Source organism: Hylaeus volcanicus, chromosome 1 (genome assembly GCF_026283585.1).
Source record: "Hylaeus volcanicus isolate JK05 chromosome 1, UHH_iyHylVolc1.0_haploid, whole genome shotgun sequence".
NCBI classification, from domain to species: Eukaryota; Metazoa; Arthropoda; class Insecta; order Hymenoptera; family Colletidae; genus Hylaeus; species Hylaeus volcanicus.
In genome coordinates, this window is record NC_071976.1 from 24,066,553 (window position 1) to 24,094,157 (window position 27,605).

General features: G+C 43.2%; 1 protein-coding gene and 1 long non-coding RNA gene across 7 annotated transcripts; one reads left to right on the forward strand and one right to left on the reverse strand.

Moving 5' to 3' along the window:
- Positions 1-5,903: 5,903 nt before the first annotated feature.
- Positions 5,904-15,349, reverse strand: LOC128876521 (uncharacterized). 5 transcript variants are annotated; one of them, XM_054123171.1, is made up of 4 exons: positions 13,642-15,349; positions 12,282-13,539; positions 7,629-7,908; positions 5,904-7,070 (listed from the first exon to the last, which is right to left on the reverse strand). In XM_054123171.1, the coding sequence occupies exons 2-4, from the start codon at positions 12,415-12,417 to the stop codon at positions 5,981-5,983; spliced, it is 1,506 nt and encodes a 501-aa protein (XP_053979146.1). In that variant the 5' UTR covers positions 12,418-13,539; positions 13,642-15,349; the 3' UTR covers positions 5,904-5,980. The 5 variants fall into 5 exon arrangements, with proteins under 5 accessions (XP_053979146.1, XP_053979308.1, XP_053979231.1 ...); XM_054123333.1 differs by having other exon boundaries at positions 12,282-13,114; positions 13,238-15,349; XM_054123256.1 differs by having other exon boundaries at positions 12,282-13,141; positions 13,238-15,349.
- A 222-nt stretch (positions 15,350-15,571) lies between these two features.
- LOC128878813 (uncharacterized) lies at positions 15,572-21,021 on the forward strand. Of its 2 annotated transcripts, XR_008457488.1 has the most exons (5): positions 15,572-15,750; positions 15,850-16,634; positions 18,541-18,871; positions 18,968-19,223; positions 19,615-21,021. It is a non-coding gene; the product is annotated as an uncharacterized LOC128878813 (long non-coding RNA). The 2 variants fall into 2 exon arrangements; XR_008457489.1 differs by lacking the exon at positions 15,850-16,634.
- The last annotated feature ends 6,584 nt before the right edge of the window (positions 21,022-27,605 follow it).

The following is a 27,605-nucleotide window of genomic DNA, read 5'->3' on the forward strand; positions in this document are numbered from 1 at the left end:
GCTACGTTCCTTTTATGAAATATAATAAAATCTTTGGTGGAACGAATTACGAAAATCGTAAACCATAAAGAAATCAATTTTTCCAAAATCCTCGAGCCCTCTTAAAATGTAGGTAGTAGGAAAGACTGTGTTATCTCCATATCGCTTTTAAATGATCTCTCTCAAATTATTAATGTTTCCAAGTTCCCAGCCTGTAAGCGGCCATTTGATCGAAGTTTCGAAGGAACTATTTTGTATAACGCGAAATTGATTCACAAAGTCCGCGGGCAATAGAGGTGCAGCAAATCGGTAACTTTCGAGAACTCGTTCAAATTAATTAAATATCGCCTCGCTTAAATTAATATTTAGCGCAACAAACGAGCGCACTTTGTGTATAGTAAATCGCGCAGTTTATTCAACCTCCGTCCACTGTTTCCTTTCGCGTAGTGTCTCGTATCTCGAACACGCTCTACATTTCTTTTGAGACCTAATTATACGTGGTAACATGCCTCCTTGTTAATCCATCGAGGTCGAAGACCGGGTTATTCGTTGCAATACGTTGATACGTGCAATTTCCCAGGAATTTACGACGTTTCCAGAGGGGAGAAAAAGTGCTGCACTTTTTTCAAGGGTAGTGAGACTCGACTCGGAATTTATAGTTTACTTCTTTGGTTGTTTTATAAACTCTGGCTACTCATTTTAATGCTTCAGGCGCTAACAATTGATATTAGAAGAGTAGACATGCGAAAATGTGCGATTAATAGTGGATAGACTGGGGATGTTTATGCAAATTTATATTTTTATAGATGCGAGATAGAAATGGAAACCTAAATGGAAGTTAAAGCATTGTTAATATTTAGATTATTGTTGGTGTTGAGTGATTCTTGAATATGTTCTGTGGGAATTATTATTTATTGGCTTTGAATCTAAAGTGCTTGAATCTAAACTTGAGTCCAAGTGAAGTCTAGGTCCACAATTAGTACTCTATTTTATAAAATTCTTCAAATATCAACAATTTCCGACCCCCAAAAAATCGAAAATTTCTTCCTACACCCTCTAACAACTCAACCATTGAATAATGCATCTTTAAAACTTAATTTCGCTAGGTCGCTACTGCTTGTCGCTGTTTACCCAGGCGAATAAATAATATGAAAATAGACGAAGATAACTCGCGCCTCGACTCGATACACCTTCAATTTATTTTCGGCCGGGAAACGAGCCTTCCTTTCGGATATGCCACGAATCACGCGGAACACCCCGTATTTCACCGTGTCACAGGATCCCACGTAGCAGAAGCTAAACGAAACGAGGGTAAAGGAGAAATACCACGGCTCGGTTCACGCCGCACACGTCCACCCCGTTTCAGAATACCGACTTTCAACTCTCGCTTTAAATTGAAAGCCAACGCAGAATTACGACGGCGGTTCCAGCAACGAACGGTCCCGGAAAGACATTAACGGAGGCTTGATGCATACGAATACCGACACGGACGTTCGGTCGAGCCGGTAACGTGCTCGCGAAATCGTCGAAACCCCGAAAGAACAGGCGCGTCTGTCGTCGATGTCGCACGTCATAAATTTCGCGCTCGCATCTTAAACGCTCGTAACTAACATGGCGGCGCGCGATTTAGCCGCTTCCTGCTTTACGCGCGAGATGATTTACCTTCGAATTAATCCAAAATGGTCCCCACGTGTCGCGATCCGGCGGGGACGCGACGACAACGCGCGTATCTCAAAGGAATTCCTGGTAAATTGAAAATGATTCATTCGGTCGCCGATCCCTGGCTGGTTTCGACGACGTTAAATGGGTTGAGGGTTGACGTTGGCTCGAACACCAAGAAGAGCGTACAGGAACTCGAATTGGATTAATGATTGGTGATATAAATAATAATTGAGTTATTTAAACGCAGTATGGCGTCATCCTGCGAGACAGTCGTCAAACCTTGAAGCTACTGTATGAATTTTAACATTTCTGCCAAGCTACTTGTTGAAATCTTATAGTTGATGTAATTCTTCGTTCAAATTCATACTTTTATATGCACAAATGAAGAACAAGAATTTGAATTAAAATTAAAATATATTTTATAGAAAATATATTTCATGCTTTGCACATTTACACTTGTCATGAATGCATAAATATCTGCAATCTAGCAAACTTGAACTGAATTATGTTGCATGTTATGTACATTGATCAAAGTTGCAAAGAAGCAGCAACGAAATTTATCATAGGCTTAATTTACAGGTCCGACATTTGACCATTGTTTTCTTATCAGTCGGTCTGGAATGAATTTCACAATATTGTACCATTAACGTGTGTGAATGATACGATCATACGTCTCTCGTGGCCGTTACAACCGATTTTCAAGAAACTGTTACCACACACTGACTACCCTTAAGTAATTTCACCCCCACAACGATACACACACACATATAGTGACAGCGACCACTCGACGTGCGCTCGCATTCCTCGAGTTCTTATTTTCCTAAACATTTCAATCTCACTCCGCCTCGGAAATTACTCTCGTTCCTGACACATAACCAGCAGGGCAGGGTGACCTAATTGATGCAACTGCGAAGGGAACAACGGTTTTCATAAAGCCGAAGGGAAAACACTGCGTTGCTCTAACATCAATTTTGCATAAAACATTTGCGAGTACTTCAGACGATATCAGTAAACCGAAGGTTCCCTAGGACTCGTTAAAAATATTTCTGATGGATGAAAACCCCGTTACTTAATTTTAAACTAGTAAATGCGGAAAGAGTAAATACGATAGCATACATAATATAAATTATCTCTATCGCATACCCTGAATTTTAAGATATAAGATATAATCCCCGTATGAAAACCTCTTTCCTCTGAAACTCTCTCAAAATCCTTTTGAATTTCCGACTCTGTTTCACTCGCGAGTTAATAATTGACATTCCATGCTTGTTAACAACTTTGCAGATTGTTGCATCCAGACAGGATGAATTTATTCCTTTCTCACGTGACACGCAGTTACCGTTTCCGAAGATTAATGCGTTCAATAAACCATACAGTCACAGCCGTAAAAAACGAATACTAATGCTACCAGAAAGCAGTTAAACGTTACACACGATCGCACTTAACGTTCAACGACTTTAAAATAAGCACCCTACCCCCTGTCATTAATCAATGACTGCCGTCCAATTCGTTTCTAGGCTCGCCATGCGTCGTTTTTACGCCAGGAAGAAGCACGCCAACCTATCCAGGACGTTTGCGTTCAACCGGTGAGCCCGAAAGGGTTAACGAAGTAGCCGAGTTTACACGAACGGAACGCATCAAGATCGACCTACTTCCAGATAATAATAAGCCGCGGAAGTGGAACGGATCGAGCCCCGATAACGTATCGCTGAAACGAGTCTCTCGCAGCGACCGCTGTGAAAGAGTCGCGACCAGCACGCGTCGCGGTCTCTTTTAAATCCTGTTTGCAATTTTTTTACACGGCCACGGATAAGCGTAAATTTACAACCAGATCGACACATGGCGGAACAGAATCGCGAAAGCGTGCTCAAGCTCGCTGGTTTTATTTTTTAATTCGCCGCTTAATTGAACAGGGGCAGAACTGGAGAGTACAAAAATGTAATAATGGATGAAACGTAATCTTCAATGCCTCTTTAAGGGCTTCTTTAAATTAAAGTGTCGTTAATTCTACTTCATACACGCGAAGAGGTTTGACTTTTAATAAGATAATCCCTATTTTATTACAAGCGTCTAATGAAGCCGGAATTCTCGTACGTATAACTAGCTGTGTCTTGCGGTTTCACCCGCGTGGGATACTATTCTTATTCTATATCACGTTCTTACATATTAAATTCGAAGTTTCTAGATACATCTACGAAAATAAGGCAACTTTAAACCAAAATAATTGTATCAATGAGAATATCAAGACCAAGTATGAAGTAAACTCGACCCCGAACAAAATATGTCCCATACAAACGTTGCAACCCCTTGTCACCCCTTCAAGGGTTGAATTTTTTAAGATGCCAAAATAGATGTTTCATTAATTATATCAAAGAGTATTAAGACCAAGTTGCAACATCTTCTTACTTCCTTAGGGGTTGAATTTCGAGGTATCCTTTATTATTCCATGTACACATTATAAAGTAAACCTCCGTGCAAATTTTAGGCTTTCTACGTTCAAGGGTTTAGCCTGGGCGTTGATGAGGCAATTAGTCAGGGCTTTCATTTTTATACATATATAGATTACACCAACTATAAGAACTTCTCTCTACTTCGATGACTGCTTTCAAATGAAAGTTAAAAATTTTAAAACCTCCTTCTCGAATCGTTTCAGTGCCCTCTTAAACGCGAAATTACGATTGCCATTCGCGTCGACCAATATCGACGGTTTCTCGAAAGGACGTACACCCATCCAGTCGAACTTTTCTTGTCATAACTTTATATTCTTCCCGCGCGTTCATGGATGCTGCAAACTTCTGTTCGCAGTCCAACCAAGGGATTTATTCCAGCGGAGTCCCGCGCCATGAATATCGGACGTTGAGGGGTCAGCGTCTGCGATGTGACACCAGGCAAAGTTTACGTTCCCAGCTGGAAGTTACTTATCTTTCTCTCCAAGTAGCACTCCGTCTTATCTGGGCGCCGTCCAGCAACCGCGGGACGTACTATGCTCATGAGCTATTAAACTCTGTTACGACTTCGACGGTAGTTCCTCGACGGTTTATGCGAGTCCTACGATTCGTCCAAGGGCGTCGCTAACGCTCGCCTCTAGCTGGGCGCGATTCAACCCTTGTTTATGTCTGTACACGCTATCTGAACGTCGCGAGAAGCACCTAACTGGGAATCGCTGTTGCTAACTCGACAGCGGCGTGGGGAGAATTACAGGAGAGAGGGTGCAACTAAAAATTAATTAAAGGTAGATGGAATACTTTTTATTTTACCATTAGTTGGAAGTAGGAGGTTTAAGAAACTTTATTAAGAACGTGGAGAAAACGTTGGTTGAAGTTTCTTGGGTAGAATGTTATTCTTGTCAAGATATATTATTTCGTTTGTTAGCCCTTTCAGACCTTGAATCTTTTTATCTAGTACTAATGTAATTTAATTTTTAAGGTTAGACTAAAATTGCTATGGAGAAAATGAAAAAAGAAGAATTAAACGAGGACTTTACCAATTTCAGCTTTGGATTGACTGTTGCGTGTGATCACAGATCGCTTCTCAGCTTTTTCGATGTAAAGTATACGAGTTGTTTTACTTTTGATGGAAAGGGCTTTTCAACCGCTGTCGTTCAATCTTTGACCGAGGACCTGTAAGTTTGATCGTGGATCGTCTTCATCCACGATTAAGTTATAAACAAACTTTTAAAGAAACTGCATTGCTATCTATTTGTCTGCACCGTCAGTGATGTCTCATCAAACGATAGCGTTCAGTTATAGGGAATCAGATTAACCTGCTATCGCGTACAAATAACAGAATGTAATCAACTCGAGCATGAGTGCTCGGGATGTTTTATGAGCGGTAGGGAAAATGAAACTGGTTACAATTACGGAATCGTAAAGACGGGAATACGATGCAATAAAACTGGGAATGATGGAACGTTTCTGCTGAGTTGCAAGTGCTGTTACAGATGAGGCATGCATTAGGTAGATTGGGTAGCAACTTACATTTGGCGCCAGTCTATGAGTGTTGTACGTACCACAATTGTGTATCAAATTGGTCACCTGTTTCCACAATACCAAAACGTGCATAAACTCATACATGGAAATTCTGATGGCAACTTCATGGAATATCGTAAATATTTTTCTATTCCTGAATTTATCAATATGTAAAATTACTCTCGACAAATTAAAATAATATTCTATCTGTCCGTCCTGCAAGTCACTCTCCACTCGACCTCTTGCAATCTCCAATCCATCAACATAACATAACATAAACCCCCACCTCTGCCAACAGGCTTACGAGTACAAAATAAAACACCCAGTGATCGATAACCGCGGCTTTATTATTTACAAAATCCCTTCAGCTTCTACGCAAAGGCCTTGAGATCGGTGAGGACGACCCTCATCCTCGCTCTGAGCTCGTCCGCGTACCTGAGCGCGGACTCGTCGACTCTAACGTTCTCCATGAGGAATTCGCAGTCTAGATGTCTCGCGTCGCAAGCCCTGTGGTGGTGCTTCAGCACGTCTTCGGGATCGAAGTGATGGGCGCGTCTCGTAGAGGGGTTCAGCGTCGTCAGCGCATAATGGTTGTGCACGGTCAACGCACGTCTCGTAGAGACGAAGCTCTTGACCGAGTCGCCTTCAGGTGAGATGGAGGTGGCCCTGACAGTGTTCAGGTAATCGAGGTCACCCAGGAAGTCCGCGTCCAACGACGAACCCTCGGTTCGATTCTTGGTCTGCAGCTCGGGGAAGAAGTAAGCGTTCCTGACCGCGTACGAGGCGAAATCCTTGAAGCTCCTGCCCAGCCTGATCCTCTCGTCCAGCAACAGCTCGTGCCAGTTACGTCTCCTGGCCGGCACGATCGCCTCGTCGATATCGATCGGCAACACGAACTCCGAGCGATGAAGATTCTCGTAGAAGCAGTGATTGTAGGGTATCAGCTCCATCCGTCTCTTGATCCAGATGTCCTCGCCGAGCAGACGCCTCCTGGCGTTCTTCTCGTTCGGTAGATCGCCTGGCAGCGTCAGATTGAACCATCTGATCACGTTCGATCGCTCGTACAGTCGGAGCACACGCAGCACGTTCTCGTGCACGTTGAATACGTAAAAGTAGAAGAGCTCCGCGCCAAGGATGCGATGGAGCTCGACGAACGCCACCAGCTTCGAGGAGATGTCCTCGTCGAAGTCCAAGCCCTTGATGCAAAGAGTGAACTGTCTGCGTCGATCATCCGCCTCGTTTCTCGCTTCTTGGCTTATCGCTAAACTATGACTAGCATTCTCGTGGCAGGGGTCCGGGCCCACGTACACTCTCGACGGCTCGTTCGCGACGTCCTGGGGTAATTGACAGCCCACGAGCACGCCCGCGTAACTGTCCACCGTCTCGCCCCACTCGTTCAACCATATCGTCGATACCAGAGCCTCCACGCTGACGGACCTGCCTCTGGCTTCCTCCTCGTACCTGAAGAACAAGAAGAAATCGTTCAAGAGTCTCCGGGAACTATTGCTTAATTGGTTACGAAGGATTAGAGGTGGGAATTGATGATAGAAAGGTGGTATTAGATTTTAATCGAATCTGTATGATTTAACAGAATTTTTATATCTCGGCTAATGTGATCGCAAGTCATATTATCACAGATGCAGAAAATGAAATGAAAATTAACCCTTTGCACTCTCAAGGCTACCTATACTGCCCAGACACTTGAAGGCGTTCTATTCCTACGGCCAGTGTCACTACCCACAATTTATCGTTAATTTTTAATAAGCGATGGGTGTCTAAAGTTCTGAAGGCTCACAACAATGTAAGAGTGCAAAAGTAACAATGTAAGACCATCTTAAGAATGCTACCGATGTATCTATTTTTAACGTTATTCGAAATTTCTTGATAAGGAGACGGAAAGAGAATGAATTATTTTCATCCTTGGTGGGAAGGGAAGCCGTGGCTGCTGGAACGGAGGCGATGGAGCTGAACGGCGGTGGTAAAGCGAAAGCGTGAATCTGTCCTAGAAAAATGGCTCACCAAACGGTGCAGAAAAGACCAGAGGTCGGCAGAGGTCCGCGTTTAACGCCAATCACCCTCAGGCTCGGATAACTGGCCACTCGGAGGTCCAAGTGGGCGCTGTACAGGAAGAGCTGTCCGGGGATTGTCTCGAGCCACTTCGCGTCGGCTAACTTGAACGTATTTAAGGTCGTTCCGTACGTTCCATTACCGTCGCACTCCTTGGAGGGTCTGTAATCGAGTGCCAATCTCCGCGCCCACGAGTAAGCCACGATGCTTCTTGTGCCTGGAGGTTCACCACCTAGAAAATGTGTCAGGAAAGCTAGTGAGACTACGGAGATTGAGATTGTGATAGTGACGTGACGTACGGGCAGGCTTCGCTCATTAAGGCGGAAGCAACGGTCTTGCGTTCGCGGTGAAATTAATTCGAAGATACCTCTTTGCCCTAACATTGAAAACTCTCGTTGCGCAACAGGCCAATGGTCGACGAATGGTACAGGGTTAGGGTCGGCATACCTTCGCAATAAGAGTTCTCGGCTTTGTTAGGAGTTAGGAGGTGATGTTGAAGTAATAATGGAGAAATTAAGATAGGTCGCTGGGATTATTTGTTATTTTTTGTGATAGAAAAGATTGTTCGAGATAGGAGTATAATTTTATTTGGGGGCCATGGATGCGATGACTTTTGTTTATTCTATGAGATAGAAAAGAATGTTCGAGACAGAAGCCTAATTTTATTTAAGGGGATCATTTTATGCGGTGCGTCTTGTTTTTTTAATTTCAAATGAAAACATTTCAAGGTACTTCAAGCCCATTAATTTTCTTTCAAACGATAATATATGTTTTTTGTTTAGTTTCTAATAGCATCATCCAAACTAAATGAAGTGGCAAAAATCGGTTCCTCAAAATGTTACAATAACCTCGACCGATTTTGTTAAGAAGAAAAAAGTTTAATCCTTTCAAATCCTTGATAGAGCTATCTACATTCGTCGACATAACTCGGAAGAAGACTTCTACTTCGACTCCGTCCTGACATAACAGCGTCCCAGATCCAACCACGCCAACGCCACCGCATCCCACCTCTATTTCACCGAGCTTTCATAACACGAATTTAATTTCCTAGCCTCTAATGGTTGCGTGTGTGGACGTGTCATCGTACACTACGAATAGAAAGCCTGCTCAGAGTCATCGGAGTCCTCGAACCGGACGGAAGCGTCGCGTCATCGGCTGTAGCCGGACGCTGTACGCCGTGAATACTATTGCGTGTTACACGGCGATCGTGGCACGTCCAAATAGTTCTTCCCATAATTCCCGTGTAATTTCCTTAATTCCCGGCCCAGGCCGCGTCGATGCGCGTCACTGACCTCGGACGAGCGTCGATTAGTTGCGTACACAGAATTTCAATCGCCGCGTTCGTTAATTGGCCTCTAATAGCGAATACGCTTGGGCTGCGTACCGAAGGAAAACGAGTTTTCAATGGGGAGTCACGAATAGCGAGTCACGACCACGCTTGGGCCCGGCCACATTTTCATTTCTTTTCTTGCTGATCGATTCCTTTAATGAATTTGCCGGTGAAATACGCAATTTACGCACGCACGCGCGCCGATTCGCGCACGGTGAATTAATGCGAGGAGCTTTAAGATAGGGTGGCTCTAGTCCCTTTAAGTCGATGTTAATTGTAGTGATCCGTGATGTTACTTTGGTAAACTATACATGTCGGACATTGAGAAATATTGTTTTATTTTTATCTATTAGGTGGACTGGAAAGTAATGTCGTTTTTGCAATTTTCAATGCTTGTTTATCATTCATCAGCGCATTGATTTTTATCGATCTAGCATTCAAAATTTGCACACTAAGTGGCAAGAGGGTGTTGATAACGAGAGCGATTATATAATTACTTAAAAATAAAAATTTATTAGATATTTGTTTGAATTTAATGTAAAAGAAAAGGAAAGGAAATTCCCAGATAAGCTTGAGAATTGCATCGAGAACAGAGCAGTCTCGAGTCACAAACAACGGCAATATCTGGGATCGATTAAACTCGTAGCCCTAAGCTTATCCGTGGTAGGTTCACGGGGGCCGGATTAATCCCGCGTTTCTGCCGTGTAAAACAATTTGTTCCGTTCGAGCGAAACGGCGATCCTAGGCGATGCCATGTACGCGCAGTGTGTCGTTAAAAGTGGTGTCTACGCTTGACCCAACGACCGCGTATTACGTGATGCGCGGTTATCCCTCGGCTTGGCTTCGTGCCCTTTACCAGCACCGACTTCCTCCTTTCCCTCTTCGACGCCACGGTTCGCCAACTTTACGAGAAAGTAAACGCTACTCTACGAGAACGTCCGGTAGAGGCGTTCGTACGTTACCTGCAGCTTTTATCCTCCATCTTCCACCCTCACCTGTCGATAATTATTTTATTCCATCGTACTTGTGCCCTTCCTATGCCTGAATATTTGCTTTAAAATTGCTTGACCTGTTTAGCATTTTTTGCGAGGAGTCTAATCACGTAAATATCAGCGAAAAATATATCCGAAATTGAAGACGAGTGCCTTTTGCACCTGGGATTATAAATGAGTGCTCAACTGAAAAATGAGAATCGTTTAGTCTCTTCTACGAGCTTGACATTAAATCATGGTTATGTTAAATCACCTTAGAATTGAATCATTCTTTAATCATTTATTCTATAAACAAACTATCGACACACTATCTGAAGGTATACCAGCATTTGAAGTGCTAATATGAACAAAATCCTTGTTTTTTAATTCCATGCCAGCACATACGTTTTTAAAAGATATTTCAACCTACCAAAATGGTTAAAATTAACAGTAATGGAAAAATTAACAGTAATCTCAGATGAATCTGCCTCCTCGTAATTTTTGCATTTGGTTAACGAGCGAGTTCCCTTTGGCACACTAATAGGGACAATCACCCCTGCGCCCAGTGAAATCGCCTCGGTTGGGTTGTAATCGTAGGAACCGGGCACCTTGTTAGAAACCATGCAGGGGATTTTCCGTTTCATTGTCGGCCGTAATACTGGGAAAGTATTTATGGGCAAGAAATAGCGCGAACAGTGCTGCACAAATGTCTACTAGACTCGACACAAAAGTGCCTGGGGCACGTGGGAATTACGTCGTGCGACTGCAGACACCACTGTCGTATATTAACCGTCCTGTCAGCGAGAGGGCTTGCCTATTACGTCTCTTTTACTTTTCATACCGTTTTTTTTGTCGCATCGGCTGAATACGTTCTATATCGGACCTGTTTTTCCGAGGTAGAATTCATTCGAAATTTTATTTTATCGTTTGGCGATATAACTTATACTACAATTTTTATATATTGTGCTCCATTGTTTAATGGCTCTGATGAAATCTGATACTTGTGAATTTTTGTTATCGAGCCCCTGTAGCTTGAAATGCTATGGACTAACAATGACTGAATGAACTGAATTGACTATTTCCATTATTTAGGCTAGAATCTTCAAACACTCCTTACATAGAAAATTGTTAAATTGTAATCTGAATTTAGTAGTTCAGCATACAATGGATAAATTTTACGAACAAGTAATCTCAGATCTTGTACTTTCTTCTGATTTTATCTACGTCTAATTTATTCTGGATACGTATCAATTCGAAAAAATGTCTTGGACAGTACGAGTGTCCCCGTCATTTTCAATAACCACCTCTGTTCTCGGACTGTCGCTCTCGAATCTAAAATCGTTTCTTGTTTTGCGATTATGTCACCCAGTAATGGTCTTGGACAGCGCCGTATATTCCGCGAAACTTGCACCGTCGCGAATTGCTATCCGAGACGTTCATAAATTTCTCACTTGCAACGTGAGATCACTTCTTGCACCGACACGGACAACACAGCTTAAAGGCTAAACGGTCTTGACGGATTTCTGTAATTAACGCTAAGTGCTATAGACGCTGCATATCAAGTTACTAAGTACTGGGTAGCAACACCACCGCGATTGAGAACTGAACTACGTTTTACAAGGTATCAATTAATATTTTTTGTTCGCTAATCAGACTTCCCTTTCCGTCCTCTCGTGGGCAACAAGTAATTCCGGTAAACGATTTGACGTATTTACCGTCCAAGTTCCTATCGAACTGCTGTCTTTGCAAAATTGAGTAATCTTTGCTGGAACGTAGGAAATTTTTCGTTCTTTAACTGTCAATGTTTTGAATGTTACTTTAATTTAAGATTCAACCTATTCATAAGATTCATTATAACATTTAAACGGTTTTCTAAGGGCACTGTAATGCCAGTTTTTGTTAGATTCAAATATCCAACGAAACATAAAAAGAATTTCAACCCAACCCATCCCATAGTTTCGTTACAAACAATTCCCGAAACTACTTCTGTTCGAGGCTCGTTACATTATTATGCTGCCTTAAAAGCCTCCATTAATCTCCTCACCCTTCTGAGCATACCAACAATACCGCCAGCTTATCCTCACCTATTCTCGAATCCCTCGAAACATCTGACAAACGCACCAAGCCTATCTAATCCCCCCGAGCATCGTGGCTCGTACGCGAAAGAAGCGGGCATTGTTAGGCGCGAAAGGCGCGTTAGCATCCGCTCGGGTTGCGAACCATTCAGCGATAACGAAAAGGGCAAGGGTCGCGGCGCTGTCGGGGGCGACGGAGCGCGGTTTAGCCGCGTAGAAAACTGCTTACCTGGCGTGGGAGGTGGATCCGCTGGTGGATCCGGGAGTTGCGGCGGCGAATCTAGCAGAGTCAACACGCACAACGCGGTGACCAGCACGGCGGCCAGGCCCACTCTGCATAGCCTCCTGGTCCCGGCGACCGACATTACTTTTTTCACGTCCCCGTTCGTCTCCTCTCGGTCACCAGTTCGAGTTTCGTTCACCGAGCAACGCGGGGAACGCTCGTCGAGAAATCCATGTTCCCGCGCGATTTGCAATTCAAATCCGAAGGTTCCGGAGCCGTGGAATCGTTCGGCGATCAAAGCTCGCGGAGACGACCGATTCGGTCGTAGGTAAGGTATAGGCCGCTGCTGCGCCTCGCAACCATCGAACGTCACTATAAGGGAAGTACGAACGTCCAGCTTTGACACGGGGACCACCAGAGTTCGGAGAGTTGATTATTAAAAGTTCCACACTATTGGTAGAATGTCTAGTCAAGGTGAGGGTGTAGAATCTCCATGAAGCTTTAGAGGGGGCCCGTGACACGATTTCTTGAAATTCAGTTGCGACCACTCGAATTCAAGATTTCAGTGTCGGAAGTTGCACACTGAGAATCCTACAATCAGGATGTAGAATCTTCTTTAATAGAGTGCAGAAACTTCTTTAGCACATTATTATCAGAAGACCTGTACCACTTCTACCTCTCCTATTTGTACTTTTCCACTCTTTTTACCATCAACCTTGCAATCTGTAGAATCTCCTTGCAATTTAGTATTAGAGGAGTCTTATGACACGATTTGTTGGGATCCAATTGCGACCACTCGATGTCAAAATTTCAGTAACAGAAGTTGCACACTGAGAATCCTACAATCAGGGTGTCCAATGTTACACCTATTTCAAGGAGTGTAGAATCTTCTTTAGCACATTAATATCAGAAGGCCTGTACCAGTTCTATCTCTCACATTTTTACTTTTTCACTCTTCTTACCATAAACCTTGTAATCTGTTGCCTAGTGTCCCCATTTCAACAACCATTGGCGCAAATCACCCAGATCACCGTCTCCTCATGGATCACCGCGTGCGATGAACGGATAACACACTCCCAGATCGAATTCGTAGCAACACGGCGGATCGATCACCGCGAATCAGGCTTTTCAGGTTCCCCTCGCCTCGCTGCTTTGCATAACACGCTCCGCTACACTTTCATCTCTCCCGAACGCCTCTCCGCGTCGTCTAATGATCTAGAGGAGGCGCCGGCGACATATATACGCCTGTCCCAGGACTGGTTCACTGGAATTGCGGAAATCTGGAATTTATAGGACGCCGTTGACGCTGCAAGCGCCGAGGCGCGCGCGTTCAGCGCTGAAATTGAAAGTTGGCACGCGATCGCACCTGATCGACGAACTTCGATTCGGATCTCCTCTGTGACTATGGTTTCTTCTTTCCAGCACTAGCCTCTCGATAATCGTGCGTCGACCGATCAAAGGAATTCTTGAAATCGTCTCAAACAAAGACCAAGACTTCTTCCAGGAAAAGCGATCGGGACTGGTGCCTGAACGGGACGTGCAGCGAGGCTGTTTAATAGTCGCGCGTGTGGCATCCAAGGTGAGCACACGAATCTGTCTTCTCGGGGTGCGTAAAAACCGCGCTGGAAGGAGCTCGACCTCCCACGCGTAGCTCCCGCTTCTTCCCTTGGCTACGTAAGCAGCTGGACCATGTATGGTCGTCCTCCAAGCCTTCGAGCTACTCCCGAGAACGTCGATAATCTAATTAACCTGGTACCTTCGTCGCTTTCAACGTTTTTTGCATGCCACCGTTTCTACCGCATCCCGTCAATCCTGCTCGGTCGCCTCCCCTTGTTTGCGTTCTTTTTTCTTCCACCTTGTCCCGACGTTCTTTCCTATTCGATCGTCGGACCGCGAATCGGAAGGGCCAATGGGGTAGTCGGTGCAATTGTTCACCGAATCATCTGTCAGAGATCCTCGGAACGGAATATGTTGGAAGGGATCTCGTTTCAATTTCAATCGTGAACTTGCCTCTCGCTGTTCAGGATGAATTAAATCGGAGCAGCTCGAATCGCTCGACGCCGGTCGTCTTTAATAAACTCGTGACATTTATGTTTCTTCTTGGTTTCCATTCTCCTTCTTATTAATCGTCTTCGTTCTTGATTACTCCTTGGTCGCTGTCGGAACAACTAGTATCGCCTCTTCCGCTGTTTGCCGTCTAACGATGGCCTAGAATAGCCGCGCGACCTGTGCGGACATCCTTTCACTGGCCTGCTAATGGAATCTTGAAAAGGTAGACTTATTCTTGGCATTCGGGAGCAGGGGCATCTTCTAGGAATGCTATTTTCCGTTCTTGAGGTTGTGAAGCTTTTCAGTGTTTCAGACAATTTGAATTCGTAGGAATTTGTAACGGCGGAGTGGAGCACATCACCTCTGCTACGTCAGCTGATCTGTGATAGAATGACCTCGGTTAATCTCCTTGGTCTATGATTTCATTAACCATTTTGGAAACATACTCTTGCTGTCAAATTAAGTACACAAATGTTTGAGAATGTAGGCCTACAAAGACTCATGTTCTACTACTTTATCGTGTAATTTAATCGATAGTCTCAAGACCTAAGTCGGTGCTCCAAAAAACCACTGTGACATCCACCCTGCCACCGAATCATAGACATCTGGATCTCTCAATCGAATATCTTATCCCTATTTTAATCCTTTTCTTTCTTTCTTTCTTCTCTCAATTATCAAAAAATGTCATTCAGTTGTCCTCGGAATCTCCACACACGGACAAATTTAACCAAAACAACAGCAACTCACGTCCCCCCCAAAATTGCCAAATTCGCAGCCCGATTCCCGCAACGATCAATCGTCAATCGCGAAGAGTCTCATATATGTCGCGACCTTCCCCACCGTGCCAAAATGGCAACATCTTCCACCTAGAAAGCGTCATCGTCAGTATTCGTTTCACTTCCGCGTCGGCCGAAAACACGTGGTCGGTAGGTCACCCAAACACACCCGGCACCCGTCGAACGTCGAAGGCGCACGTGGTCGCGGATCGACCGAGCGGATTGGTGCAATCTCGCTTGCGCGAGAGTCCGGAGCGTACTGCGTTCGAGCGAGAGGTGAACGCGCCACCAGAGCCGCCAGAGTCCCGACGGCTTTGGACCCGTTGCCTTAGCGTTTGCCTCGCCATCCCTACTCGGCTCGCTTCTCGCCAACCTAGCTCTTCCTGGCACCAACTCGCCTTTGCTTAGCTACTCTGCTTTGCTCCTCGACTGGATAGTTAGTCGACTTTACCTTGTCGCAGCCTTGCCAGCCACACTGCCGCGACGCGTTCCCTTGCTCCTATTTTCACATTCGCTCCTGGATTTCCGCTGGGCCCAGTAGAGGATTCTCCCTTGAGCGCCAGTTATGTTGTTCGACTTGGTGGTCGATGATCAGGGGTTTCGAGTGCGTGGATGAATCTGTGGATCGAGGAAGAATTATGTAGGCTGGGGTTAGTTGAGTCATTGGATAACAAAAGATCGCTTGAGTTATGTTTGATCGGGAATTTTGGGGATGCTGACGGACTGTGTTGAACTTTGATCCACCTTAGGTTCCCTTATTAAGTACGCATTGAGTCAGAGAGTCTGGTTCGGGATTGTTAATATTTGGAAGACTTTATGGAATAGAGTGTCGTGGATTGAGATAACGATTACTACGGGGATGTGTTTAGGAATCAGTTAAATATCACTTTCCACAACCGTGAGTATACTTTGTGACAAAACTCAAGTTCCAATATCTTCAAAAAATTCACCTCAACATAGTCTTCTAATTGCACCAGTGACGCCATCAACTACTTTCCATAAATAGCCAATCTCAAAACTATGTAGTACATCAATAGCGTCGTATAGTCTAGTATTTCAATTTCCTTAGAAAGTAACAAGGACGGCGTAGGAATATGCAAATCGACATTTAAATATTTACACGCCACTTGAGTGTACTCAATAGCCCCAACTTTTTCCGATTGCCAACTTGTGAGTCGCCTTGGGTACCTGTCGATCGGGGATTTCCTTTACCTCGCAGCTCGTTCTTGTTTCTTCTCTTCGACTCGATACCCCAACGTCTCTTTTTTCCTCGTTTGGACGACCACCATGAAGCATCCGCCACTCGTTGTACTTGTCAAAGCGTATTGCATGTTGACCGATGGCGGATACGGCGACGAACGAAGGGGCGAGTTCATTTAAACCATCCTGACGCCGTCCATCCAAGTGATAGGGGCTTGGAACTTTCCCCCGGAAATTGCTTTAAACTCAGATTCGCTGGAGCTACGTCTCAGGCACGTGCAAACAGACTGGAACGAGTCATTATAGCGTGGGTGATGTGAGCTGGACCGGATAGGTTTGTAGTTAATGCAATCATAAATGAAATTCGTGGGCGCGAAATGCAATTACAGGAGTGGATGATGAGTAGTCAGCACTGCAGACTAATTACTGTACAAACAATCTTGGCGCCAGACTGAGAATTGGATTATTAGCACGTGTAAACATGATTTTAAGTCTCGATATATTTTTGGAGAAGGCTCAGTATTTTTAAATACAACTTAATAAGAGAATTAATATATCGAGTTCGATACTTGAACTGTAGATCTTCTCTTTGGATTGATATGTGCATTTATGCCTGTACTTCGTCTAAAAAGTTATAGACTACGCGGCATTAAAGCTAGATTTAGATTTTCTTATAAAATAGTGTCCTATAGATCAGTCGATTAAGGGCGTACATCCGCGAGAAGCTTACCATAAATTCACCCTAGAAGATAAATTGAAGATGAAGAAGCTCGAGATTTATCGAAGAGCTACTTCGGACGCGTTTTAAATTATTCAAAACTCCCTTATTTATATTACTAGCTTGCGTGGCACCGCTATTAAATATCCGCGTTGCGCGTAAATATATCAAAATATAAATTCACCGAGAAGAAATTTTATTTAAAACAAGCCTTGTACAGGACGAAGAAAAAGTCGGAGCAGACTAGTGTTAAATCAAATTCCCAGCGAGAGTAGCTGTCGCGAATGGAAGAGTTGAGCAATTATGCTCGTGTTATCCGCCAAAAGGAAAACTCGGCGAACCCAATTTCTCGGATATCAATCGCTTCCCGTGCTCGCTAACGTTGTGTAGTCGCGAGTAGAACGTCGATCGCACCTCGAGAACCAGGAATCACGGTCGGGAAACTCGTATCGGGAAACGTGTGGTGTCTGCTCGTGGTACGATGCATATCTCATAAAACGGGAACAGGTAAAATCAATCAGAACCGTAGAATCATTTCTCCACTCTGTAATTGCACGTTCGCCAGTAGATAACGCCTGCAAAGGTCAGACAACCACTCGAACGATCGACGTAGAGTTACCGCTAACGGTAACGTTATCGATAAATATTGGTTGATATCGATAGTGTGCACTGAACCAAACCTAATCCAGTCCCGCATTATAGATACTTATCGATAAATTGAACCGTAACCCGTTGCAGTATAGCGAGGGCTACGATATCTGTCTAAAACACACGCGATGATGTTGTAGGTATGGGAGTGGTATGCGGGAAATTGTTGTAGAAGTAGGATAATGTGAAATGGTTGAGTTTATTCGTGTATGTTATGGTGTTTTATCAGGTTTTAGCGTGAAGCAGAACTCTGTGAGGTTTAAACTGGTTTGAATTTAGAATCGAGATGTCTATATAAGATTACTTCAGGTGAAGGGATGCAAGTGAAGAGTTGATGGTTTCGTTTTAAGAGTAAAGTAGAGAACGTGTTTATTGTATCTTAATGTTTGCGTATAGATCGAAGACTTTCAGAATGATTGAAAGGAGGTTCGTGAATGAAAACAGGTGTGAATAAAGTGTATTACGTTGTGGGCTGTTGGGTTGTGATTTTTTGCATGAGAAACAGTTTTGGGAAAGCACCTGCTTTGTTAATTAAGTCGTGTATTTCTCATTAAAATTTTGTCACAACCCGGACTTTACGAGCTGATGTCTCATCTTGGTCTCGTTGAAAGACAAAGTATTACTGCGAACCTAGCTTCGGAATCGATAAAAAGAATACTAATGCATCCTATATTAACCTCGCCATGAGCCGTATCAAATGTCTTTAACTCTTATACAATCATCTTTACCGTCCTAAATGGACATGACCCACGCTTTCAGCAATCTCCATAAGTATTACACTGACCTTGCATCCCTTCACCAGGTTTCTCATAATTTCAACAGAGTTCGAGTTATCACCCTGATAATAAAACCACCTGTTTCCAATTGAATCCAGTTCCCCAAGATCACGAATAAACAAGTGGATTGGTTATTCGAACGCCTAACACGATATCAAAAATAAATATCGGAATCCCCAAGCTGGATCCAGAGCTGATTCGATGCGTAATCGCTGGCCGGATTTGGTAACGGCAGCCGCGACGAAACGGCGTGCGAAGAGGAATCGCTGACGGGACACTTCTTCCTCTGCATAATGCACCGAGGGGAACGCGACGAGGCATTAGGCCCTGGGCGTCCGTTCGCAGCGCGGAGACCGCGAAGGAGTAAGAAAGGGTCAGGCGCGCATCCGTAGAATATAAACGGCAATCAGTCCGAACTTATTATCGCGGGTAAGAAACTCATAAATGCTTATGACTTTCGTGCCGGTTTTTACTGTCACCTTCGGGCGATCCAGTTAAAAGACCGTTTGCCCGGATTGATCGCAGCTGAAGGAGGACAAGAAGCCTGGCGCGGGGAACGATATGGAGAAACTCGAAAGGGAGAGTGACGGGGAGTCGCGGAGAGAGAAAATGGGAGAAGAGGGAGAGGAAAAATGTGCGAGGAAGGATGGAGAGGACTGGAAGGGAGAAAACGAAACCTGTAGGGAACGGGAGATCGTGGAGATAGCGATGGGGGCTTCGAGGGTCTAGCATGTTGTTTATTCGCGGATAGGAACGTTCACGTGTTCGGTCTGATTTGCAGGTATTTGGAAAATTGGAAGGTTTATTTGTTAGGGTTCGTTGGAAGGGAATTGAGTTGATCGTACACATCACAATTCATACATCGTACTTCAAATGGGACAAATTACGCATTATACATCGCAATGCAAGCGTCACAATTCAAACATCATACTTCAAATGGGACACGTCGCTCGTCATGTATCACAATGCAAAAATCATAATTTATACATTATATGGCACACATCATACATCACAATTCGCATATCACAATGGATACATCACAATGCACACGTTACAATTTACACCCCAACCGTCAAACACGCCGATTCATAAATTGGTTTTAAATATCACAAATCACACAAGCTTCGTCCATGTGATTCAGATTCCGTTAAAACTCAAAGAAACCGTTACAGATTGCTCAAAGGGAACCTATTTTACATCAAGAGCCCATTCGAGTCTTGACACGGAGCCTTTACAAAACAAATTACCTATCTATCCCTCAGCCCCACCTCGAAACACGTCAACAAACCTGTTCGAATCCCATCACTACGAGACTGGAAGTCTTCTCGAGACGGAGAGGAAGGCAGATTAGAGGAAGCGGATAGTAGGGGAAAGGGAACGGTCCATGAAAGCCTCTTCGACGTCATTTGTAATACCGAATGGCCTAATGATGCGACTGGTCGTGACAGGACGCGGATAAAAGTAGAAGCGCGCGATTGTGGAGATTGAGGGTGCATGCAGAGCGCCCGTGGGTTGGGACGATCCTCTTTGCGACCGCTTGCACGGCTCCGTCGATTGTTAAGGGCCCAATCTCGGTGAACACTTCCCGGCACGTAATGGTGATTTGCTCGATCGCAGAAACGGAGGCACTTCTGCGATTTCATCGAGCAATTTTTGCACGCCTCGAATGCCAGTTATTGCGCGCGTGCAGCGTGCAGGATGTCCCCGTAATATCGTTCGTTTGCGGGCACCATGCTGTTTCGTCGCCAAGGAACGTCCCCTTCGTTGTGCCGTCGTTACCTTCGTTTCTGAGAATCGTGTGACCAACCTTTTTGCCGAACCTATTCCCCGCGGCGAATTAGATCTTCGGGGAACTCAACGTCCTTCGAAAAATGCGAGCGTGAAGATTTAATTACAGGCGAGTTATTTTTCTAGGACGTGAGACAATTGGGGAACTAGTAGTTCAGACGATTATGTATATCACTCATATAATTACAGTTTTCAAGAAGTGAAACGTTTAGTCTACTTTATATGACTTTTCATTAAATTCGAGGTACTATGTCTCTTATATACCTCAAACTGTATAACAAATATATTAAATACGTATGTATATATTCAACATGGTACAAGGGCTTCTGGACCAGCGATGGTTCAAAGTCATTTTTCTATAATAAAAAAAAGAGACTCTGTCTTCATGTTCATTAAATTTCTGACATACACGTGCAAAGTTCAATTGCGAACGTAATAATCCACGAGAAATCTATGAAATGAGTTTGATTTCTCATGAATCATTAATAGCAGTAAATCTTCAACCTCTTCAACCTCAACTCCAAGTAGTATTTACTGCTGTCACTCATTCAATGCTTTGTACCTAATTTACAAAATTTCCAGATATATTCATCATCTCTCCCCTAGAGTCGCTTCCTGATCCACGAGAGAATTACAATGACAAAGAATAATAACTGACGTAAACGAGCATGTAAAATGACAACCGTCTCGAAACTCGCGTTACAATAGCGAAAGCGCCATGAATCACGTGGCGAGTACCGATTAAGAATTTCAATTCGCGCGACACGACGGGAGATCTGTGTCGCGTAAATCTCAAGCAAACTACTCGTCGTGTAGAAAAAGGCAAAGACTGTAAGAGGTAGGCATTACTCACATGAGGTCTTGCGCGGCGGCGCTCTAAAACGCGCGATTTATATCTACAAGTGGGCGCGTGTCAAACCCGAGAAAAGAACCTGCCCACACAGGTAGTATCGAAAGATGGTGGAGATTGCGCGGTATGTTTTACCGTATCGCAGCGTGAAATTATACGGCTGAGGACGAAGAAGGGATCGGTGAACTCCCAATCTTCGAGGGACCGATCGAGGAAAAAAGTTTCGCCGTGCCAAATGTGGAACAAATCGGTCGTAAGTGTTTTCTTTGGTTTCATTCTGGGATCGAGAGACGGAACTCCTGGAATTTCGTTTGCTGAATGGACTTGAGCTTCGGGACAAGTAATCTTATTAAAGTCGTCTTATAAAGGATCAAAGGTGGATCAAGATTTTCGGGATTTTCGTAGATTTAAAAATAGACGATTCTTAGGAAAATACGGAATTGAAATAATTCAGTCTGGCGCAGGTTCGATTGGAAATATATACATATTTTCAAAAATTAGTCTAAGGTTGATATTCTTGAAATTATTCTTGGAAATTAGATACAAAGCATCGAACAAGTGACAGTATTAAATATTACGTGAAGTTGAGGTTGAAGAGGTTAAAGATTGACTGTTATTAATAATTCAAATCAATCGATTAAATCAAATTCATTTCGTCCATTTCTCGTGAATTCGTTATTACATTCACAATTAAACTTCGTGACACAGAGTGTATTCGACGTCAACTCGAAATTCCATTCACAATTGCGCGAAATGCCGCACCTAAAATTGTTGTTGGAGTAATGAAATGCACGTCCAGGCTCGTTCAGGTCTTCGGGAGTAATCATAAGTAATGCGAGGAATACTTACGACACGCGAATAATTGGTGGCTGAACGTTAAATCTCGATCTGGTCTGAAAAATTAGCAGTCGTTAGGCTTGGAGAACTTCTGTTGTACATAAGTAATGATTCCTGGGTATAAAAACAATTTTATGTTCGCTTCTGGTTTCTCAATACCATCGTCGAGCGTTTATTAGTGCTTCGAGTCAATGATACAAATGGCCCCACGAGTCTGACGTCTGCAATCACAGGCTACTGAATTTATCCCTTAGCACTTTCCTGGCGCCGTTTCTACGACACTTATTATATATCTAACGATTCAAGTCACATTAATGGTAAATCGAATTATATTAAGAAAACGAACAAATGAAATTGGAATTACAAGTGGTCTGCTAAGAAAGTAAAGTAGGCAATCCGTTTATAATTATCATATTCTGTTTGATAACTTCATCTATTTCTAATTTTAAAAACAACTGTAGTATTAATGATAGTCGCGGAATGTTTTAAAGATTAAAAGCACGTTAAAATAACGGTTTGGCTGTTAATGGTAATTTTAATTATTATAAGACTTGTGGAGGACTCATCAAGTAAGGTTGATGAAGCAAACCTTGCCTTGGACGTGAGCCGATGTAGCGAATGATTCCTATATAAAGGAACTAGATAGCGATACGCGGAAAACCGTTTTTCGCTGTGATGAACTAACATACCTTTATATAGGAATCAATCACTACATCTACTCGTGCCTTTGCTATATTAGCTTCGCTGATGGCTTCACGAGCCTCTCTGAAAGAAAACCCATGGTTTTTATGTAACACTCATTTAATTAAAATACAAGATCAATGTAACGATAGAAACCTGCACTGAATTAATTAAAACGATCGTTAATAGCTAAGCTTTTGAAATACAAACGTTTTAGATTGGTAGCTTCGTTCACGAAGTTTATAATCGTTGAGAGTTCTTCATAGATTTACAAACGTTGCAAATTCAACATAGTTCTTTATAAATCCTTTCAAAAATGTATGAATTCTCCATAAATTTACTCTAAATTTGTACACTTCTTAAAATGATTAAATTATTTACAAATCGATACAGTTTCTACAAATATCTCATGTATAAGTCTGTTAGAAATTGATAAATGCACCAAAAATTTATTAGGGATTGTCAAATATGCTCTGAATTGGTTACAAATATATAAATTTTCTGTAAACGTACAAGGAATGATTTTGCTGGCTTAAATAGAAAATCCCAGACCGAACGGGATGCAAACGACAAAGCGTCGTATGGTGTCTGGGCCCCATTACAATCCCGAGAAGAAAGGGACGCCACGTCTCCGTCGATCGATCTTCCTCCACGCGCAATTTCATCGTTCCCGTTGATCAACGTGACTACGCGCGTGCATCCTCGCGCTATGGATCGACACGTAGGCGTAGCGCTCGCGCGGAAGAGGAAAGGAAATCGCGACGGGGCCACTCTCGAGGATCTCCTTCGTCGGTTGGATAGATGGAACGCATTATTCACCGTCGCGGGCGCCCAGCCAGCCGCGATTCTAACCGCGGTAATATGCTCAGGCAGCTCGATGCAGCGTGCCGCTTGCATCGATCTTGTCCGATATATCGACGAGTCGACGAAATAGTAAATCAACGGGAGGTCACGGGATGCGCTGATAACGGCTGAGACGACGTGGTGGATGGACAGTGGCGTGGTGACACTGAAATGACTTTCTATAGAATTCTGAGAATTCTGAGCATACAGTTAGGAACATTAAATAAAGAATTATTAAAAAAAAAAATACTTTCAAAGATGGCTACCTACCATTTAGAACCACAATGGATCACTTAATCTCATTCACCATGAAACACAAAAACAGCAACACTAAACACCAAACAAATTAATCGCGGTTCAACCATACCCTCTTCCAATAAAAATGAAAAAAAAAAAAAATCAATCAGCGATCGAAAACCTCTCGATTCTGCTTCGGGAATTACGTAGCCTCAACGCCAGTTTCTTCGCGCCGCGGGATTTTCCGCTAGACAGATTTATGCATCGGTAATTACCCTCCTATCGCGGCCAGGCTAATAGCCAAAGGCACAGAAGACGAGCGGATAGTCTCGTATCAAACTTATTGGAACGACAGCTGTTCAATGTCCAGCTCCACCGCTGGTGGACGCTTGGGAGTCGCCCGCAGCGAGACTCCTATCCGTGCAGCGAATGATAAAACCGTACGCGAGCATAATCTTCGACCATGGTCAATCGTACGAGGATAACTGGCATTCTTCGGCGCGCTTTTATCGCGCAGCTATTTTGACTCAGGAATACGGAGCGGAGATAAGTAAAGGAACGATGTCTACGATACTGGGTGTCTCGCGTAAACGTGATGGCAACATTTACAAGATTAACGTCCTCACCGAGGCTCGATTAACCGAACAGACTACTTTCGAGACGCGGTAATCACTGCGCGAGGCGCGAAGAAATAGGTTTCAGGAGTTTACACGTGTACGGTAACTGATGAAACGTATGGGACGGTGATTACCACCGGGATTACTGCCGCGATTGCTCCCGCATAGTGGTTTGGCAGCCTCGCAGCCGAGTGTCCTTTCCTTCTCGATTATACGGGGTACCAATGGTGTATTATGGCTCTATGAGGCCCAAGGCACGATGAAATTTCATGATAATAGTCTGCGGATTACTGGCCATTAATTACTGTTACCACTTTACTGTCTACAGACAAATTAAGTGGAGGGCATTTTTTCATTCAGGCTTCACTTTCGAGACAACGTAACAATTTATATAACACAGGAGAAATATACGATAAAAATAAATATTTATCTTCGATGAAATATAAATACACATATTTTATTTTCGAAATTAAATGTAAACACAAAAACTCTATACAATATTAAATGTACAATAGTTGAAGTTTAAATCTAATCTCGGTGCCTTCTGCTTCCGTGTATAATGTCTCAGGAACTAAGATTAAATTGAGGAGACCATGAGAACATACAACAATATAAAAATTCTCAGACAGAAACGACCGTACAATCGTGGGAACCAGTGAAAATGATTCCAAAGCTCAGCGGTCATGAATCTTATACGATGCAAGTCGATACCAATAATTTACGTACCACGAGGCTCGACACTGATGACTTCGTGGTTGGAGAACCCGATACTGATGATTTCCGAATCGCATTATCCAACCCGTGTGACCTGCCATTAACGGCTAACTATCGTCAGTTAAAGTAGTTATTAAATTGATCGGATTTCTTTCGCGAATAAGTGATTAACGGAAGCTTGTTTACGCCGAAAACCATTCTTCTCTTGCACAAGTTACTCCCTTGAACGATTTGCATATGTACATATCTTCAACTATTACATCCGTATATATAATAATAAAATAACACAGAATTGAAACTATTTTATTAGGATGGACTAGGATTCATTTCCTACTGGAAACACTATCTTAGAGTGAACGTAGCTGGTAATTAAGAAGCGTACTGTTCGGTACGTTCCCGCCGTGGCAGTTTTCAATTAACCGGACCCTCGTAACGTTCGTCTGCTATTAACAGTAGCATGCGCGGGCAAGAAACGACGTGCGTGTTGTGATGAAAATGAATAAAAAGCGCGCCGATGGAGAGGTCTTGGTCCATCTCGCGACGTCGACTTTAGCGTGAAAAACCAAATGAACTTCGTGCGGTCATTCGACATAAATTTAACGCGCTTGCAAAAAACGCTTCGACTGCGTCATCGAACTGCTCGGAGGCAAGAAGAAATCGCTCTGTTACCGTTCTTCGCTGCCTTTTCTACGTGGCAATTTGCATGTCCCACTTAGGTCGCATAGGTGTATTATACCGTGATAACGCGATCCACATAATCGCCGAGCAGGATCATGATAGGTGTGTTACTGTTTTAGAATTATTTTGCCTTTTTTTCGTTCAAGTCACATATGCCAGGCTTGGTGGGATTGTTGGAATAATTATTCAACTCTATGGTGTTCTGCATTGCAGTTTGTCAAAAGTAAATTCTTCTGAATTGTTTTACGAAAAATGGTACCAATATATTCAGTTTCAGAAATGATATTATAATTAGGCTTGCAGAATAAATAGATTGGCAGGTGAAGTTTGAGAATCATACGATCATTTTTCAATAAAAAGAATATTCAGAGATTGCCCAATTCCCTGGCAAAAATGTAAAAACTTCAACCAACATTGCGCTGTAAAATAATTCTCCGTCAGTCGTCAAAGTATTCATTTCACAAATTTATTTAAAAATATTCGAGTTCATCTTCGATTTATCCTCGCACGTCGCGTCGGCCACAAATGTTAGATTCCTTGAAAACATGTAAAATTCCGGTCGTGACACGATTCGGATTCTAATCCGCACGTGCCGCTTGTATCGCTTCACGCTCGATGAAATATGGATTTAGCATGGGACGCGCGTGGGAGAGAGCACCACGCGGGGGTACAATAACGTGCAGCACTTACGCGGCGCGAGGATTGAGCCGTGAGGACGAGTAACGGTTCGAGGCGTATTTTTTCACAAATTCAGCTCTTGACACAGTAACTGTAGTCTGTAGTGTTAATCCTCGTGCTTCTCTTGGCGATTTAACAGTTATGATTCTTCCAAAGTCAGTCGTGACCGAGCGTGCAAACTGTTCGTGGCAGAGTTATCAAACCAGGGTCACCATGAAGTTCAACGAAACTTGTTTCTGGACTTTCAGTACGATCTATGATAGTCGAAATGGGTGGGTAGACATGTAAGAGAATTTAATTTAATTTTCTGACACGATTTTGTAGATTCATGAGTTATTTTATTAATCAAATTGAATCTACACTTTTTAAACGAACCAAAATCATTGTTATTTTGACGAATACGTTGGGTTATTAATTTGTTTGGATGCAAGTGGACCAGTCAACAAAACATTTGGCCTAAATAAATGGTGATAATCTACATTCATGCATACATACATACAGACATACACCTATCGAGGTTTGAAGATTCGTACGAATTTCAGCCAGGAATGATTGAAATGCTGTACTGTTTTCATTCTATGAAAGTATATTCCTATTTGAAATTATCCAGGTGTTCTTTCGGATGCTTCGTAATTTAATAAAGACATTTTTAACGCTAGTAATCGCCGGTTTGCCAGTACCGTATATATCCTCGCTAATTTTACGGTATTCTTAGCACTTTGTAACGCTGGAATTACGTTGTGTTTTACTTCTACAGTTACCTCGACACGTTTCCGCCTTGGCGTGGTTATTACGTGTGAACGCGGACACCGCAACTTTCCTACTAAATTATTATAAGTATTACCTCCAGCTGTCGGGAAAGAATGTTTCAATGAAACGAGTAACGAGATGTTTGAATAGCAGAGCGTTCAGTTAGTGGGAATTTCTTTGCACGTCGAGGCAGAGAAATAGTTACGTTTCGCTCTGTGCTTAGTGAATAAAGATGACCACGGGGAGGACAATGATATTAAAAAAGGCAACGAGCCACTTCAGCATTCTCCGACGCAACGAAAACGTAACGCCCGTTCGGGATCTCAAGCTTCAATGACTATGTCAGATCGCAAGATGTTCTGCATTTAAAGTAACATTATGTAACGCATGGAGTCGCGATTATGTAACGACCAGAACAAATTGATTGAAAAGCGGAACGAAAGCAAAGAGAGAACCGAGCGATAAAATACTCTCTTCCGCTGTTCGAAAT

Excerpts from the sequence above, each read along its gene's own strand:
- LOC128876521 (XM_054123171.1), bottom strand. The coding sequence starts at position 12,417 with ATGTCGGTCGCCGGGACCAGGAGGCTATGCAGAGTGGGCCTGGCCGCC. Across the intron at positions 7,909-12,281 it reads GGATCCACCTCCCACGCCAG|GTGGTGAACCTCCAGGCACA; the intron begins GTAAGCAGTTTT and ends CACATTTTCTAG. Across the intron at positions 7,071-7,628 it reads GGTCTTTTCTGCACCGTTTG|GTACGAGGAGGAAGCCAGAG; the intron begins GTGAGCCATTTT and ends CTTGTTCTTCAG.